The sequence below is a fragment of the Vollenhovia emeryi genome, unplaced genomic scaffold (genome assembly GCF_000949405.1).
Source record: "Vollenhovia emeryi isolate VEMERY1.0 unplaced genomic scaffold, V.emery_V1.0 DF939187.1, whole genome shotgun sequence".
NCBI lineage: Eukaryota > Metazoa > Arthropoda > Insecta > Hymenoptera > Formicidae > Vollenhovia > Vollenhovia emeryi.
In genome coordinates, this window is record NW_011967179.1 from 126,468 (window position 1) to 141,752 (window position 15,285).

At 41.3% G+C, this 15,285-nt stretch overlaps 3 protein-coding genes across 6 annotated transcripts; 1 reads left to right on the forward strand and 2 right to left on the reverse strand.

Annotated features, from left to right (window-relative positions):
- Nucleotides 1-702: 702 nt before the first annotated feature.
- On the forward strand, nt 703-1,888 carry LOC105562457 (DNA-directed RNA polymerase II subunit RPB11). The gene is made up of 4 exons (XM_012013317.1): nt 703-908; nt 999-1,088; nt 1,169-1,343; nt 1,535-1,888. The coding sequence occupies exons 1-4, from the start codon at nt 856-858 to the stop codon at nt 1,568-1,570; spliced, it is 354 nt and encodes a 117-aa protein (XP_011868707.1). The 5' UTR covers nt 703-855; the 3' UTR covers nt 1,571-1,888.
- Nucleotides 1,889-1,983: 95 nt separating this feature from the next.
- LOC105562456 lies at nt 1,984-7,287 on the reverse strand. 3 transcript variants are annotated; one of them, XM_012013316.1, is made up of 6 exons: nt 6,061-7,287; nt 5,361-5,897; nt 4,710-4,882; nt 3,527-3,743; nt 3,025-3,401; nt 1,984-2,945 (listed from the first exon to the last, which is right to left on the reverse strand). In XM_012013316.1, exons 2-6 carry the CDS (start codon nt 5,549-5,551, stop codon nt 2,863-2,865), a joined length of 1,041 nt encoding a protein of 346 aa, XP_011868706.1. In that variant the 5' UTR covers nt 5,552-5,897; nt 6,061-7,287; the 3' UTR covers nt 1,984-2,862. The 3 variants fall into 3 exon arrangements, with proteins under 3 accessions (XP_011868706.1, XP_011868704.1, XP_011868705.1); XM_012013314.1 differs by having other exon boundaries at nt 1,984-3,401; XM_012013315.1 differs by lacking the exon at nt 6,061-7,287 and having other exon boundaries at nt 1,984-3,401; nt 5,361-5,904.
- Nucleotides 7,288-9,348: 2,061 nt separating this feature from the next.
- Nucleotides 9,349-15,043, reverse strand: LOC105562455 (CCR4-NOT transcription complex subunit 3). Of its 2 annotated transcripts, none has more exons than XM_012013312.1 (9): nt 14,545-15,043; nt 13,194-13,426; nt 12,909-13,064; nt 12,647-12,826; nt 12,267-12,554; nt 11,869-12,124; nt 11,134-11,750; nt 10,315-10,524; nt 9,349-10,149 (listed from the first exon to the last, which is right to left on the reverse strand). In XM_012013312.1, the coding sequence occupies exons 1-9, from the start codon at nt 14,567-14,569 to the stop codon at nt 10,051-10,053; spliced, it is 2,064 nt and encodes a 687-aa protein (XP_011868702.1). In that variant the 5' UTR covers nt 14,570-15,043; the 3' UTR covers nt 9,349-10,050. The 2 variants fall into 2 exon arrangements, with proteins under 2 accessions (XP_011868702.1, XP_011868703.1); XM_012013313.1 differs by lacking the exon at nt 14,545-15,043 and adding an exon at nt 13,965-14,174.
- Nucleotides 15,044-15,285: the final 242 nt, after the last annotated feature.

A 15,285-nucleotide genomic window follows, 5' to 3' on the forward strand; every position in this document is an offset into this window, starting at 1 on the left:
TAATAATTTAATGAACAAATGGCCCCAAGCACACAAAATTTAAGAATATAATATATTACAGTTCCACTAGTACACTGGCAGTCCCTCGCCAGATATTCTCTCTACCAATTCACAGGCAGTCACTTGCCTTCTCGCTCTTGAAACACTCAATTTCTCTACTGTTCTCTATAACGGCTCGCAACGAACTCCTCATCCTCTCCGGCTTTTCGCCCGTCATTGTCTCACATTTCTTATTATTTCTATTTTTCGCATGTCCCCTTGCTAATGTCACCTGTTCAAAATACGCTTGTTGGCTCATGTCGCTATAATCTAGTCTACCTAACAGTTTTCGTCATCAAAATTTATCCTTTGCCTCTTACACAAGCCTATAATGCGTGCTTTTCTCCCTCTCTTTCATCCCCCTTTCTTCCGCCTGTTTTTCTTTGTTTCTTTCGACGATGGACACCTCCTGGAATGTGAGACGAGCTTTCCTCATTTGGGCCTGACGGAACCATTGCGGCATTCACGAAAAGCCTACGAGTCATTGGAAAATATCACGTATACCTCACCTATTTCGCCCTTTATTCTTGTCGTTGTTTGGTCACGTTTCCCCACCCCTTTTTCAATTGGCGGATCATCGGGCGATAGGCGCACTGACAAATATTTGAACTCGTTCGAGTGACGTCATAGCGAATTCGTCGGCTATCGATTTATCGCAATCGATTGTCGACTCGCAACAGCGCGGCGGCGGCGGCGGCAACGGTATGTCAACGGCGATCACGACGACGTTTCTGTCAGCGCTCTTGGCGAATTATTACCGGCGTTTCAGTGGCGACTACTTAATTCGAGAACGTTGTTAACAATTGACGGGCCAAGATGAACGCACCGCCCACCTTCGAGTCATTCTTGTTGTACGAGGGAGAGAAAAAGTATGCCGATATCCTCAATATTTATGCGTAGCCTAACCTCGTTTTGGAATCTTAAAGTTGCACTTGCGTGAATGAACGCCTGTTTTGTAGAATAATAAAGGAGCAGGACACCAAAGTGCCGAACGCCGCGATCTTTACGATCAACAAGGAGGATCACACGCTGGGAAACATGATTCGCAAGTGGGTAAACGTACATGTGCGTTACTTCGGTCCTCTTTCGGGTAGCAAAGTGATTTCATCGATTTCTTTCGACTCCACAGCCAATTGTTGAAGGATCCTCAAGTGTTATTCGCCGGCTACAAGGTCCCCCATCCCCTGGAACATAAATTCGTCATTAGAATACAGACAACGTCCGATTATACTCCACACGAGGCATTTATGCACGCCATCACCGATTTGATCGCGGAGCTCTCGTTGTTCGAGGAACGTTTCAAAGTACGTATTTTCAACGCAGGATATTGGGTTCGTTTTCTGTTGCTGCACTGGTGAACTAGTGCAATAAATTAGAGTAAGACGAGCATGTATTTTCTCCTTCTAGCTTGCTGCACTAGTTCACCAGTGTAGGAACAGAAAACAAATCTATAGAGTCTATGTATACGCATAACCGAGAACAATCTGTGTTCCAGGAGGCAATCAAGGAGAAGAAAGAAGGTTTGGATTAAACGACAGCCAGTACATTTCATAATTTGCTCTATTTTCTTACATCTAGAATTTTATTTAGTCTATTGAAGTATGCATATTGGATGTTGGATATCTGACAAACACAGTCGTGTAAATAGTTACGTTGTGAAATATTTGATCGAATCGAATTCGGATGTTGACAGAACGCGTGAATGATTAGACCAAATGTCGTTCTGCCCTGCACTTTGAGCAGATACTTGTAAATATTTAAACTACTAATGTTTATGTAACAAACAAATCAACGTGTATTAAGTTATACTCTATACCTTTTATCAATTAAATTCGTATGTATGTCGGAATCTGCAGTTACATATTTTAGTTTGGTAAGTTGGGTTCAAAGTGGCGTAACCAAAAGTTTACTACCTCCCTTGTCGCCTGCAATACCCTTTTCGCTCTAAAGCATAACAAAGGAAATATTAGGAATGGATGTTAAATCCATGTTATTTAAATTTATAAGCTGAGATATAAATACTTTGGATAGGCTGTGTGACACGACTAAGTTTATATTTTATTCTTTTTGTGCGTTACACTTTTTCTCTCTTCTAACATTTGCTTAATTGTATTTTCTTTATTGTGCGCAGAGTCTGAAATCGAACTACGGACCGAGATAGAATTTAGATTGAAATTTGACCAATCGCAACGGACGAATTATTTTGAACCTCGTGAAAGGAGGACGACCGCGGCAACTTTCAAAGTACACAGAATATCGAAGAACAAAGGTTACTTCGACTCTACCCTTCGCACCGTAGGCTCGGTAACGAATTCTTTCCGCCAGCGTAAAATCGTTGTGAAGTTGAAAAGTGAAAAATTTCATTGAGGAATTTAAAATTCATAAAGATTCATGATCGAGCCTTGGTGTATCTTACCGGTAGTAACGGCTCCGCACGTGTTTCAAACATTGTAGACAACACTCGATGAACGATTACTTGCTCGATATAATTTGCTCGAGTATGATAAATTATTTGGAACAAGCGCTGCAGAAAATGAAATGGAAAACATATGCAGTGCAAAACGTAATATATTAACATAAATTATCATTTTTCTAATTTTTCAGTAGAATTACTTTAAGACTCGTACAAAACTCGTTCGCAAATTACATCTAAGAATAAAAAAAACGGAGTTATTGTTAAGACATTCACTTTTTTTTCTGTGAACATCTGAGCTTTTTTCCATGACTTTTTAACAAAGAAGAGGATCGGAACAAAATCTAGAACTAGCAGTGCACGAGATAAAATGTTTCACGCAGCATTCACGCATATCCTCTCGCAAAGCGTCAACTATATGTAAGTATCAAAATCACAATAGAGTGTTCATTATACCAAGAAATTGTACATTTGTGATCCTCTTTGCCATTTTCTAAAATAAGGAGAAAACTGTAGGTATATCATTCTATCAGGAAACGATACTTTCATTACGGTAAGAAAAGATTGCTCACTTTCTTCGTTTACTTCATCGCCGGTAGTTTTTCCAAATTCGCCAATACCAGTGCAACCTACTATGGGTACCTTGGGGAACAATCTTTCGCATATCCTTACTATTAAGTAAGATTCATGGAGCAGGCGTTTTTCGCGAATCCTGGACCTGTATACGAATCCCACGGAATGTTTTTTTAACTTTACTTTGTCTTTAAATAACATCAATCTCGCCCAGATCTGCTCTTCTGTATTACATTCCTTCTCCAAAATCGTGGACCACGTCTGTACAGAACCAGTAATCACAACAGCGACGCAACCTGCGTCAACCGTCATATTTGTATTATACAAAACTTTATCGAACACACCGCCCCATACAGAATCAATTTCGGCTTCTGTGCTGCATATATGCAAAGAGAAATAAACAGGTATTATCAAATGTTAGCCATTGTTGTACAACGGTTGGACCTACCCGAATAATAAACTTGGATATGTATTATCGCTCGGAGTAAATGTAAGTTATACCTTTCTTGCATGACTGAGGCCCAACGTTTTGCTGTGAGGAGGCCGTTATGTTTACAGAATAACATAAAACATGTAGACGTTTTATTTTCTGTCCCCTGACTTGACACAGATGTCTTACAATTACCAATTGTACTAATTATATTCTGATAGTCAACTGTTATTTTTATGTTGCAATAGTTTATCAGTGAAAATAATTTCACTGTCACATTCGGGTTTTCTGGTAAAAATGTACATAGTATTTCTTTATTTGATAAATACAGTAGGTTGTAATTACTTATCATAACACTTTCACAAAGGAGCCACGTAACCAGGCAGTGTTTAGGTAACACATCTTTCATATCATCTTAAAAAGGAATAAAAGAATGATCCTATATTATTGCATCGATAATCCCACATTATTCTTCGACTTAAATAGAAAAATTAATAAAAGAATTTATATTAAAAGTAAAGCAATTTATCTACAAAATGGCGTGAAGTTCGTTCGGAACTTGGTGTCAAACATTATTAGCACCTGTATCTGCAGTCAACTCGTATTTCTTTGGCAAAACTCGCGGACATAATGCGACAGCAAAAACCCAGCAAGCTTTGCGCAAAGATGGTAACTTAAATTGTCGTCAAATTCCGAGCAAAGCTTGCAAATTGTCATCAAGCTTTTCTTTCGGTATTTGGCAACAATTTGCTGTCACGGTATATTAACGGATTTTATTACATTTCTGCTGACAATTTCGCGACACCGTCTGGTACAACGGAAGGTGTGTTCGTGTTGCTTGCACTTGTTGCATTTGAAATCTTCGATCCCTTCCTCTCCAGTATGTTACTACATTTATCTCATTTTAAAGCGCCGGAATTTTGGGGGGAATTTCAAGCACGAACAAACCTAACATTTGCACCACATATTTCACACCTTTTTGCTTGCAAACTTTTAACAAGCGTTTAGCAAAATTTGTTGTACAGTAAACAAGCGGTTTGGCTGACTGAGACAGCAATAAAACATTCAAAATATAAAGACTTGTTCTTTATTTATTTAATTTTAGACACACGCGCACGGGCGTTTTTTTTATTATTAAAATGTACTCTTATACGAAAGGCCAATAAATTTTCTTAGAATTTACTTTTATAAAACTCCAAAATTTGCATCTATTTACTAAAGAAAATATAGTTAAGAAAGTAATAAAACATATACCTGGTTCAGTATTAATGACTGAAAAATCGTATGTACAAAAAAAACAGAATCCTACCGATGGTTTAATTCTCATTTCGTAGATTTCAGTTAAAATTTTAACACTATCGATGCGTGCCTTTGCAAAGTGAGGACCCCTCGTATTTATTTCATTGTATGCAGCTTCCAACCAGGAACTGAAAACGACAATTTCGTACTTGAATTTATGCTGCATTCAGCTTACATTGTCATGTACTCTTCATTCGTACAGCGAAATAAATATTGTTAGATATTATTAGCAGAAGTATATGCTGTAAAAATGCTCGGTAAAGTTCTATCTCTATAAACTATGTACTGCCACTGTAGAGCAAGAGAGAAGAGCGAAGAGTGAAAAGAAGAAAACGCAAAAGAGTTAAAAAGAAAAAAGAAAGAGCGGCTGAGTTACAGAGCTTATAGTGTGAAGATCTGATAAAATACAAGACTTAATTAGACTTTCGTGTAGCTTTTAAAGAAATGACAAGAAACGTCACAGAGAAATAATTGGTCTGTACATAAAATCTTGTCAATGTTTGTTCACATAAACGTGATATAAAAGCTATAACTATACCGTCTGCATATGATAAGTGATTATGATTAAATCGAACGCGGATCACTAATGAATTAGAAACGTTGTACCTGCACATCATCGCGACATTCCCTAGCTCTCTGCCATTTAAATATTGAAAGATACTTCTCAGAGATTCTTGGTTTAGACTGGGACACAGGCTCAACGTATTCTCGTCACTTTGCATCACGTCGTCACTTCTGGACACACCAGGATCTTCCTCCTGAGAGATTCGAGCTCTCTTTCCCGGCGTACCCTCCATCTGTCCTTTCCAGTCGTTTTGAAACGTCCGCTTAACGAACTACAGTACCTCAACACGACCATGAACTATGAAGACTAGAGATAGAGACCAGGGTGGCGATCGTGTAATTTTTTCCCCAGAGTGGAAACATGAGAAATTAAAAGCTTCACGTGAATATAAAAATCTACGTGCACCATAGATCTTCAGCGCTGGTAGTGATTTTTGGAACACAGCCATTATATGAGACTTTGATTCTTGAACTCACGTGAATTTGTTCCCATAACACGGGCCATATTCCGTATAATGATTGGTTGTCCAAACACTGGTCGTGTTAAGAAATTAACGCAATTTACGTGATCGCGAGTCTCTGAAATTATATGTTAAAATAAAACAAATTTAACTTTTTAATTTCTTTTTATTAACTTAACTTTTAATTCAATTATTGTCATTAACTTGTATCTTAGCTAAGTTAAATTTTCAAGACTTAACTTTAACTTAGCTTAATTAAGTTTAAAAAAAAGGTAACTTACCAACCCTGGCGATTTGATAAGAGACGTAGACGATTACATATAAACGTTATTGTAACACCCCAGGACATCAAAAACATCGAAGAGAAAGTCGGGCAAGCGGAAACGCGGTGGTAATAACGAAGACGATGACACAGAACAGTCTCTTGGAGTGAGAAAAAGAATGAAAGTAAAGAGCAAAAGGAAGTGATGATAATATTGTTAACGTGAATTGCAATTAATTTCGATGTAATAAAATCACTTTTTTTTACAACTAGCACGATTTAAAATTACCCGAGCACTTTGTTACAAATATTTTAATATTACTCGGGTGGATTTGTAGCGTCTCAGCAAAAGTTGATACTTCGCTGTCGTATCGATGGATGCTGTGCGATCACGTACTTTGTTGGATGCTGTGTGCCAAACCTTGAATCGAGTTACACGAATGTGAATGACATACTAAATTGTAGTTCGCAAAAGTGCACATAAGAATCTTATTAATTCAAGACTGAATTTGTTAATATAAATGCAATTTAATAGAAAGCAAAAATTCCATGATCTTTCGTACTTCTATCTTGCAAATAAAAAAATATTTTTTGTGTAGCTCATACGTACATCTTCTCGTACTCGTAGCGCATTGTGTGTCGTTTTATGTATTATATGATTAGATTCTGAACTCGTGTCAAGAAATATTATGCCACTCTAAAGCTAACATCAGGATATGTGTGATTTACAATTCGCTATTCGTAAAAGTTTTTTGAAAATCCGTCGTTCTCCAATGTGGACCTTCGTGATTTATGATTTCTTTACGATTTGTAATTCGGCGGTAATTTTGTTTTTCTACTCTTGAAATCTCTATTCTTAGAATTTCACAATTACACAGTTCTTTTATAAGCGCACGTTATAAATGTGCGATTATCTACTCGCGTAGATTTTTACCCCATTATGGAAAGTTTGTTTCAATTACTACAGTGGAAAATCCATTATTGTAAATAATGTAATCAACTTTCCAAGCAATTACGTTAATTATCATAATATCTTTCCAATACACATAGAAATAAGTACAAATTTTAATGCACAGAGTAGTTCTATAAACGAATTAACTGACTCGTGACGTGATTCGCGCTCAGATTTTGTGTGAAAAAAAAACCGCTCCGCTAGCAAGTTGATTAGTTCAGTAAACGATGAACTTGACGAATTTGTTTACTCGTGCCGTTCGCGAACAGCAAACTATGAATTACATATCACGCACAGTCTGATGCAAGCTCAACTGGATTAGCGAATGGAACGGAGATGCTCCTGCAAGACCTGAAATATAATCAAGACTCAGCAATAAGGCAAACATTGTTATATTGAAGAAATTAGTACTGTATTTTAACGACTTGAAGTCTTCGCACAAAGCAGTATGGTATTAAATATCACTCAAATAATCACAATAAAATATATTATTAAGTAAAATCACAATTTCTTTATCGTTTGCGATGAACGCGTTAGGGGGAAATTAATTCGAAGCATCGAAGACAGAATTTGTTATTATATAACAAACGGTGGTCTTCTTTCACTTGCACGCTTCTATTTGAGTGTTATCACATAAGCAGAATATCCCGTTTACGAGAAGAAATGCAGACAAAAGGAAAGCACGTTCGTCCCTACAGCAGAAAAATGTTATAACGATCGTTATATACAGCTTTTACACTACTGTAAAATCGATAATTGATTGTTTTCATCAAACCTCTATAGAAAATCAGTAATCCATTGTACAAGTTTTTGTAGTACAAAATACGGTATAAGAAACACGATAAGTGTCCCTTCGAATTTACAACTACGATGCATCCTCTAAAATCGCTAGATTATTAATTGTATAAAGTGGCAACAGATCCCCATCATTTTCCGCGATGTTTCTCTTTCTTTTTCAAACCGCTTAGCGGCGCACATAATCGCGTGTCGCGCAGAATAACAAATATAAACGTGCATTGGAAAATAATTTTCGGTGCTCTGCCATTGTTGTTTTGCCGTTGCAAAAGGCATTAATTAAAATGCTGCAATTTCAAAACTGCGGTACCCATCACGCATTTAAACTTTTGTTATCAATGCGATGCAAGCTTGTTAACAAACACATTTTGTGTGCGAGCGAGTACTCGGTAAAATCGTCAGCATCGCACACGACGTTTCGACGCGGTCGGAAATTGTGCCAATTTCAGGAGAACTCCTACAATCGTATGCTGCAAATCTTGCAAATATTCGCCGCTAACGTTTACTGCTGCTCTTTTACAGATGTATAATCTTTTGGAGCCTCTTCTCGATTATCTAAAAGTAAAATTTAAAAAATGCGTAATCGTGCGATTCCGTCTTGCAAATAATATCGATCGCCGCAACCTCTGCAACAAGAGTATCTGCTTAGAGTACATGTATACGCTACGCTTTATTCGGTAATTAAATTTCGTCTCTATCCCGCTAAACAATTGTATGAGAATCTCCAACTGAGCTTTTATTACTAGGGAAGGGGGATGTATATCTAATCTCGTTGTCGAAGGCTCTTGCGATAATGAACGACGCGCTCATAAAAGAGGAGTCGCTTTGAGATCTGCGATCCTGTGTGAAATTATTTATCTTAAATGCCGATACTGTCTTCACAACACGGTCAATAATGCCTATTAATGATCTGTGCATATAATTGAGAAGTATTTTAACATTTTTGAAAAAGATAACTGCTATTATCTGCCACTCTGTAACTTGAAGGTATAAGATTGGATACCGTGGAACATTTTTCATCCTCTCGTTTGGCAGATCACGGAACAATCGTGACGTTACTCGATCTCGTTTTGCAACAAAGCTTTGTAACAATGTATCAGCAATTTATTCGGACGTTAATGCGCGCGCTAGCATTATCGCGGTAATACTGACGATTTATAATATAAATAAATTCGCACAGTCACACGACTCCTCTCGGTGATTCTCGACAAGACAGATACGCATATGCATATCGACAGCGATTAACGTTACTCGACGAGTTAGTAAGGTTGAAATGCTTGTAAAGTATCATAATCTGAGGATTGCAAAGTGTGTAGCATGAGAAGCTTAGCCTAGCACGCTACTATTAATAATATGCGGTACAATCTTAAACTTCGACGACGAGCCCCGGCCTTATGAATCGTTAGAACGCATATAAGTAACCTATTTCGAAAGCGGTGTCTAGTCACGATGGATGGAATGTTCTTTTTCTTTTCATTTCCAAACGTAGGTCGAGAGATGATGTGCTAGTGCGTGACAAAAATCGAAACAACTTAGGTTTCATTCAAATGAGAAATAAAATATATTCCATAATATTATTATTCACTATTTCTACACATTCTGTACATTAATTCAATTTAAGGGTTTTATACCTCGATACACTTTATACAAAAAGGCTACTTATAATCTAACATTAAGACGTACCATAGCATGAGCGCCCTCCACCTTACCGCCAGACGGCAGACGGGCCGCACGCATATTTGTACTGGTATTACAAGTCAGTCGCCAGCAAGTATATCATCTCCTTTCTCTCCCTCTCTTTCTCGCTCCCTTTCTTTCATACACACTCTCTCTCTCTCTCTCTCTCTCTCTCTCTTGTTATCACACTGAATCATCCCACACGTTTCTGCAGTGCTCCTTCCTTCGCCCTTTCTCCAATTTCTCTGCCATTGCTTCATCTCGTTACCATTTACAATAATTACGACTTCACACACAATCTTTCTGTTTCTTTTTTCACTCTTTTTTCGCCTCATCTACATCTTTCGTCGAAAAAAAAGATTAAGAAAGATTTCGTCGTCGCAGCATCGAAATGTAATAAAATGCTTTTCATTGCCCTTTTATGCACAAATTTGTTCTTCAGTTTAAACTGATTAGTTTCCTTTTTTTTTCTTTTGTATTGGATCCTACCGATTTTATACCGAACAGAACTTTCGCGAAAGTTCAGATAACACAATACCGGTACAGAAACGGCGCATTTCGAAGACTCAACGAACGACAGAACTGTTAGTTCAGGTCTCTGTCCTCTAAGTACTTGTATTCGAAAGTAAAGCCTTCTTTTTTCCTCTGCCCCCACTTTTCGTAGTCAAAATAGATGTACGTTCCCTGAAACGCAAGTGACTCTTATAGAACGTCGCCAGACATCACGTCCAGGATAATGGGCTGCTACATGATCAGTTTACTCTCTGATCCGCGGCAATTCCTCCAGAGGACAAAAGCGTCCCTCTCTTCCGTAAAAATAGAAGTAAAAGAAATAAAGGCTGCACTAACCTGCTCGTATTCCTCGTTAATAACTTTCGGTTCTTCATGCCTTTGGAACCACATCATATACTTAGTGTGAAACCTCCAACTTTGTTTCTTCAATGCCTTTGCTGCTAGATACTGCCCTTTAGAACCCTCCATATAATAAAATATGAAGAACAGTGTTTCCGTAGAAAGACGTTGGAAGAACTCTACAGTGTCCGAATGGGGAAGCTGAACCTGAAGCACGTGCGTGCGTTAGCAGCATCTATTTGCGGTTGCTCGTGCGGAGAGCGAACGGATAGAAAAGTTCTCGGGTACAGAGAAGTCCTCTAATACGAGATAGTAGATTTTCAACGTCTAAATTCAATCGCAAATCTTTTTGCGCCACGATTACACGATTTAGCAATCAATTTTCCACTAAACAAACTTCACTCCAAGGACAGTAAATTCATCGTGGAACCAACAGACGATGTCTATTAATTTAACTCCGCTATATCATACTAGAAGCCAATAATCTCATAATAGGGGGCTTTCCTCTTTATCTAGAAATGTTCTATTCCGCAGTCAATCAACACCCTTAAAACATTTGTAATGGTATCCTAATCTACAATGTGCCTTTTGCGTCTCGAAACACTCTACCTTGTAGTAAGTAGAAATTTGTGCGAGTTGGTAAATTGTATCACGAGACACGATATAAGCGTAGCTAGTATTATACACCGTACGATCGTACATTGCCGACAAATTCTTTAAGTTTTGGTTTACATAAAGTAGAATGTTTCTAGACGTAAAGAGCGCATTGTAGATTAGGCCTCAGCGTCGGCTCGTAAAGCGCTTAGGGAAATGTACCTGCTGATAATAGGGTGGCGTGGTGCACATGTTTCTCGGTAAATACGAGCGTAATCTTTCCGAGTCAGACGGATGTGGCATGTGGTAGTAGGCAGCTTCCATCATTTGGAACTGCAGCTGGTGTTCCTTTTGTAGTGGCACGGGTCCTAACGGCGCGACGCCGAGTAACGGAGGAATGTGTGCTTCTGACGTGGCGTTGCTGTTGCTGCTGTTGCTCGTCTTGGCACTGTCAAAGATGTTTCTATTCGGCTCGGAGGGTGGTATCTCGAGACCTGCTCGGACAATTACTTGTTGGGCAATGGACTTTAGAGAGGACATGCTTCCGTCGGGAAGCTTAGGGATGAGACCATTGGCAGTGGACGGCGCTGGCGAGCAGGAGTTTGCGGGCATCGGCGAGGATCTACTGCTGACCGACGACTGCGGCGACGAGGATGGCGGCACCGGCGTGGTCATTTCCGTTTCGCTGTTGTGATTCTGACTCTGTTGGCTGTGCAACACGTGCGTCGTCTGTGCCGGCGCTGGATTATTATTGTGCTGTTGCGCAACCGTTTGCGGCGCGTTCGACGTAACGTTGGACGTGGATGACGATGACAAGATATTATTCTCGCTGTTGTGAGCTACGAGAAAGAGAGAGAGAAAGGCATTTAATTTATGAGGGCGCGAATTAACCCTTACAACAGTATCCACGAGCACAAATGGTCGTGTATGGGAAGAAAAAAAGGTGAATCGTCTTACTGGATGTTTTGTTGGAGGTAGAATGGATGGCTTGCGAATTGCTGTGCGAGGCAGCTACGGTGGCGAAATTGCCGGCGTTAGTCGTGGCAATGTGATTGCTTGTAGAACTAGGCGAGCTATGGCTAGGTGTCATGGGAATGGTTTTGCTTGGAGTGCTGCTCGATAACATGTTCGATTTTATGGTGGCAGTGCTTCCCGTGGTTGGAATGCTCGCTTGCGTATTCAGTAGCGGCCTGACTGCTGTCGGTTTCACAGGCTGAAATCAAACGAGACGTCAGAGGCGATGCCGCGTCCGCATCGCTAGGTCCCCCGACATCTACAACTTGTCGATTTCTTCGACCTTCTCGTATATTGAAAAAAAAAGAAGAAAAAACACCGGAGACCGAAAGAATCCGCACCTTGGTCTTCTTGTCATTGTCCGTGGAACTATCGCTCGAATGATTATGCATAGTTGAGCTTAACGACGGCGACGGTATAGGCGAAGTACAGGAATTGGTCGAGGTCGGCGTGCCCCCGGTTTCATTGCTGTTGTTACTGTCCGTCGTCGCAGACGAGGGGATACCAACTCCGGATAGCTCGACTTCATCGAGGCCGATAATGTCGTCGTAAATATACTCATTTTCCTCAAAATCGGGATCCTGCGAGGACTCGATGTAGTACTCGACATCGTCCTTTATCCTCTTGATCTGTTAACAGTTTCACACGCAAGTCAATAGGGAGGGTCAAACAACCTCGTATCCACGATCGCTTCATATTATGCCAATCTGAAAACACTTACTGTGTTGACTTCGACAGACATATTATCAAGCATACGTAATAACGTCTCCAATTTACGGATATGGTAGCGGTGTTTGTCCAGCTTTGCCTTCAACTCGTCCACCCTATCTTGCTTGTCTTTGTCTATCCTTTTCTTCTTTCCCGCCTGTAACGATTCTATTTCCGATTCAAATGTATCCATCTATACCAAAAGTAACGATAGTATTACAGCGACTTATCTCGGTTACCGCCGTAGATGACGTTATCAATATAAAGACGGGTACCTGCAGATTGAGAGCGTCTATAGAATTGGCTAGCCAATTAGTAACCTCATCTTTCTCTTTCTGAGCTGGGTCCAATTTCTGCGCAGCGCCTAAACCTTCTTTAGAGTAAGCCTTTGTTTTCGTCTCTCTTTCTACAACTTTAAATCTTTCCATTTGCTATAAAGCACAAAACATTTACTCACACAACTTATTCGCCACAACTTACGCGTCCTAACGTATTCGGTTCTATCCCGATCCTTATAAAAAGAATATTAAAAAAAAAATCAGTGTAGCAGATATACTAACAGTCTCGATCAACTTCCGATAGTCGAGAAGCGTGCTCTTGTCCTTTATTTCACCCGACGCGATCCAGCTCTTGATTTGATCGCGTAACCTCTGAAGTTTCTTGATTTCCTTTTTGAGATCAGCCTCGTACTTTTCCTTCTGATTGCTGTTCGTGGCATTGTGAACTTTTTGCCAGATATCTTCGAATGTCTCCACACCCTCTGTCACTTTTTTAAGGCACCGATCTATTTCACCTGAAACGACAAAACGTATATATACAAGTCACCGCGTTATCTTGATACAAATTGCTCGATCTTATTAGGGGAGTAAATTATATCGGGGTGATTTAACGTAAAACGCGACAGCATTCAGCCTCCCTCACTTCGACGAACAAACCAATCGCGCGAATGTTTTCAATCAAATCAATTTGACTTGTTGATCAAACGACTCCCAAGTGCTCGGTCATTATTTTTCCGTTCGGGTAAAATAAAAATCGTAATTTACACCGCGTATTTATCAGAGAACGTTAGAAAGAGAGAGAGAGAACAAAAATTATAAATACGATCCTAAAAAAAAGTGTACAGCGAACAAGTAAACATCATCGACCATTGTACTAGAAAATTATAAGAGAAAAAGCTCTTTGTTCTCGCGCGATGGTCTCCGGCCGAGAAGCGTTCGCATTCCACGTCTGTTCACGGGTGAAAACGTGTCCGCGGGAAGCAGCGTTCGAGGGGACACGACTCGCACCGTCGCGACCAGTCAAGGAGCCAAGGTTCTTTTTTTCACGTTTACCCTTTCGTAGAAACGCCATTCAGCCGTTAGGTTATAGCAACGCGTAATCTCTAACGAACGTTCGAAATCCTCGCTCGATCTTGCTTGAACACCGAAGCCACCAGCACGCGCCTGAACTCCTTCAAGCGCCGAGCCAAGGTTGAAAACTTTTAAAGGTTATGCCCGACAGAATAAAAAGCCGCCGCGTCGGCCACGACGGAGGCTCCGCCGCGACCCGCGGGGACGAGGCGAGTCGAGTCGAGTCCGCGGGCTCGGGGCCGAAGGCCCGAGCTCGCGCGTCACGGCGAGCCCGTTTCGTAGCCATTTGGCTGCGGGACGCTGGACTGGGGCCGCGCGATACGCCGTGCTGCCGGCGTTGGAGCGGCGCGTCGCGACTTGGCGCGATCCGCACACAACACGCGCGGGGTTTAGGCGGGCCGGCGACGCGAGGCCGCGGCGTCGGGCCGAGCCGAGCCGAGCCGCGCGCGACGGCCCGAGCGGGCGGCCGCGGCTCGGCCGCACGGACCCGATGCCGCGGCTCGGGACAGGAACGGCCGAGTTACATCGAAATGTAAACACGTTGGAAACACTTTCTCCTCACCTTGCAACTTTCTTGTCGCAGCCATGGCTATGTGAACGTGCGATAAAATGGTTCATGCATAGTCTAGACGTATTTGGTGTGATACGAAGCAATTTATCGGAACAAACAGCCGCGGAACTATTATTTCCCGTATGATATGGGAACCTCGGCCACAAGATGGCTTCCGTTTTCAAATGACAACGTCCGACCGTCCGTGAGTGTGTCGCGCACAGAGAGCCCCACCGCGTAGCACCGCCTCTAGAGACTTCCTTGCGACGCGTGGCCCCGCCGAGCCGAGTGACGCCAGACCGCGCGATTACGTTGAGGTACCTCCTGGCCGCGAAGCCGGCGCGTCTCGCTTTTTGCCGCCCGTAAAGGAATCGCGAGAGAGGCGAGTGGCATCAACAAACGTGATATACACGAGATATGGGGAGCGAGATAGCGCGATACGCGTCGACGCACTCGACGCATTCTATACCCGATGCGCGTACATACGCTCGAGGGCGCTGCGCGCACGCGCGAGATCGCAGTGACGTGGTACCTAGAGACTCGACCGCCGCGCGCGATTCCCCTATAAAAAGTCGGTTCGATCTCCCCGCGCTCGGGATGTGTTCGAAAATGGATTTAGTTACTGCCAGTGAAAACAGTATAGTTGGTAGCAATGAAAATTACTGGTGCTGCGTTTTTCGCACGCCAGTAAAGTCAGTAAGGCTGGGTCTACATTGGATGTCGTAAGTCGAATAATGAACTGTGATTGGTCAA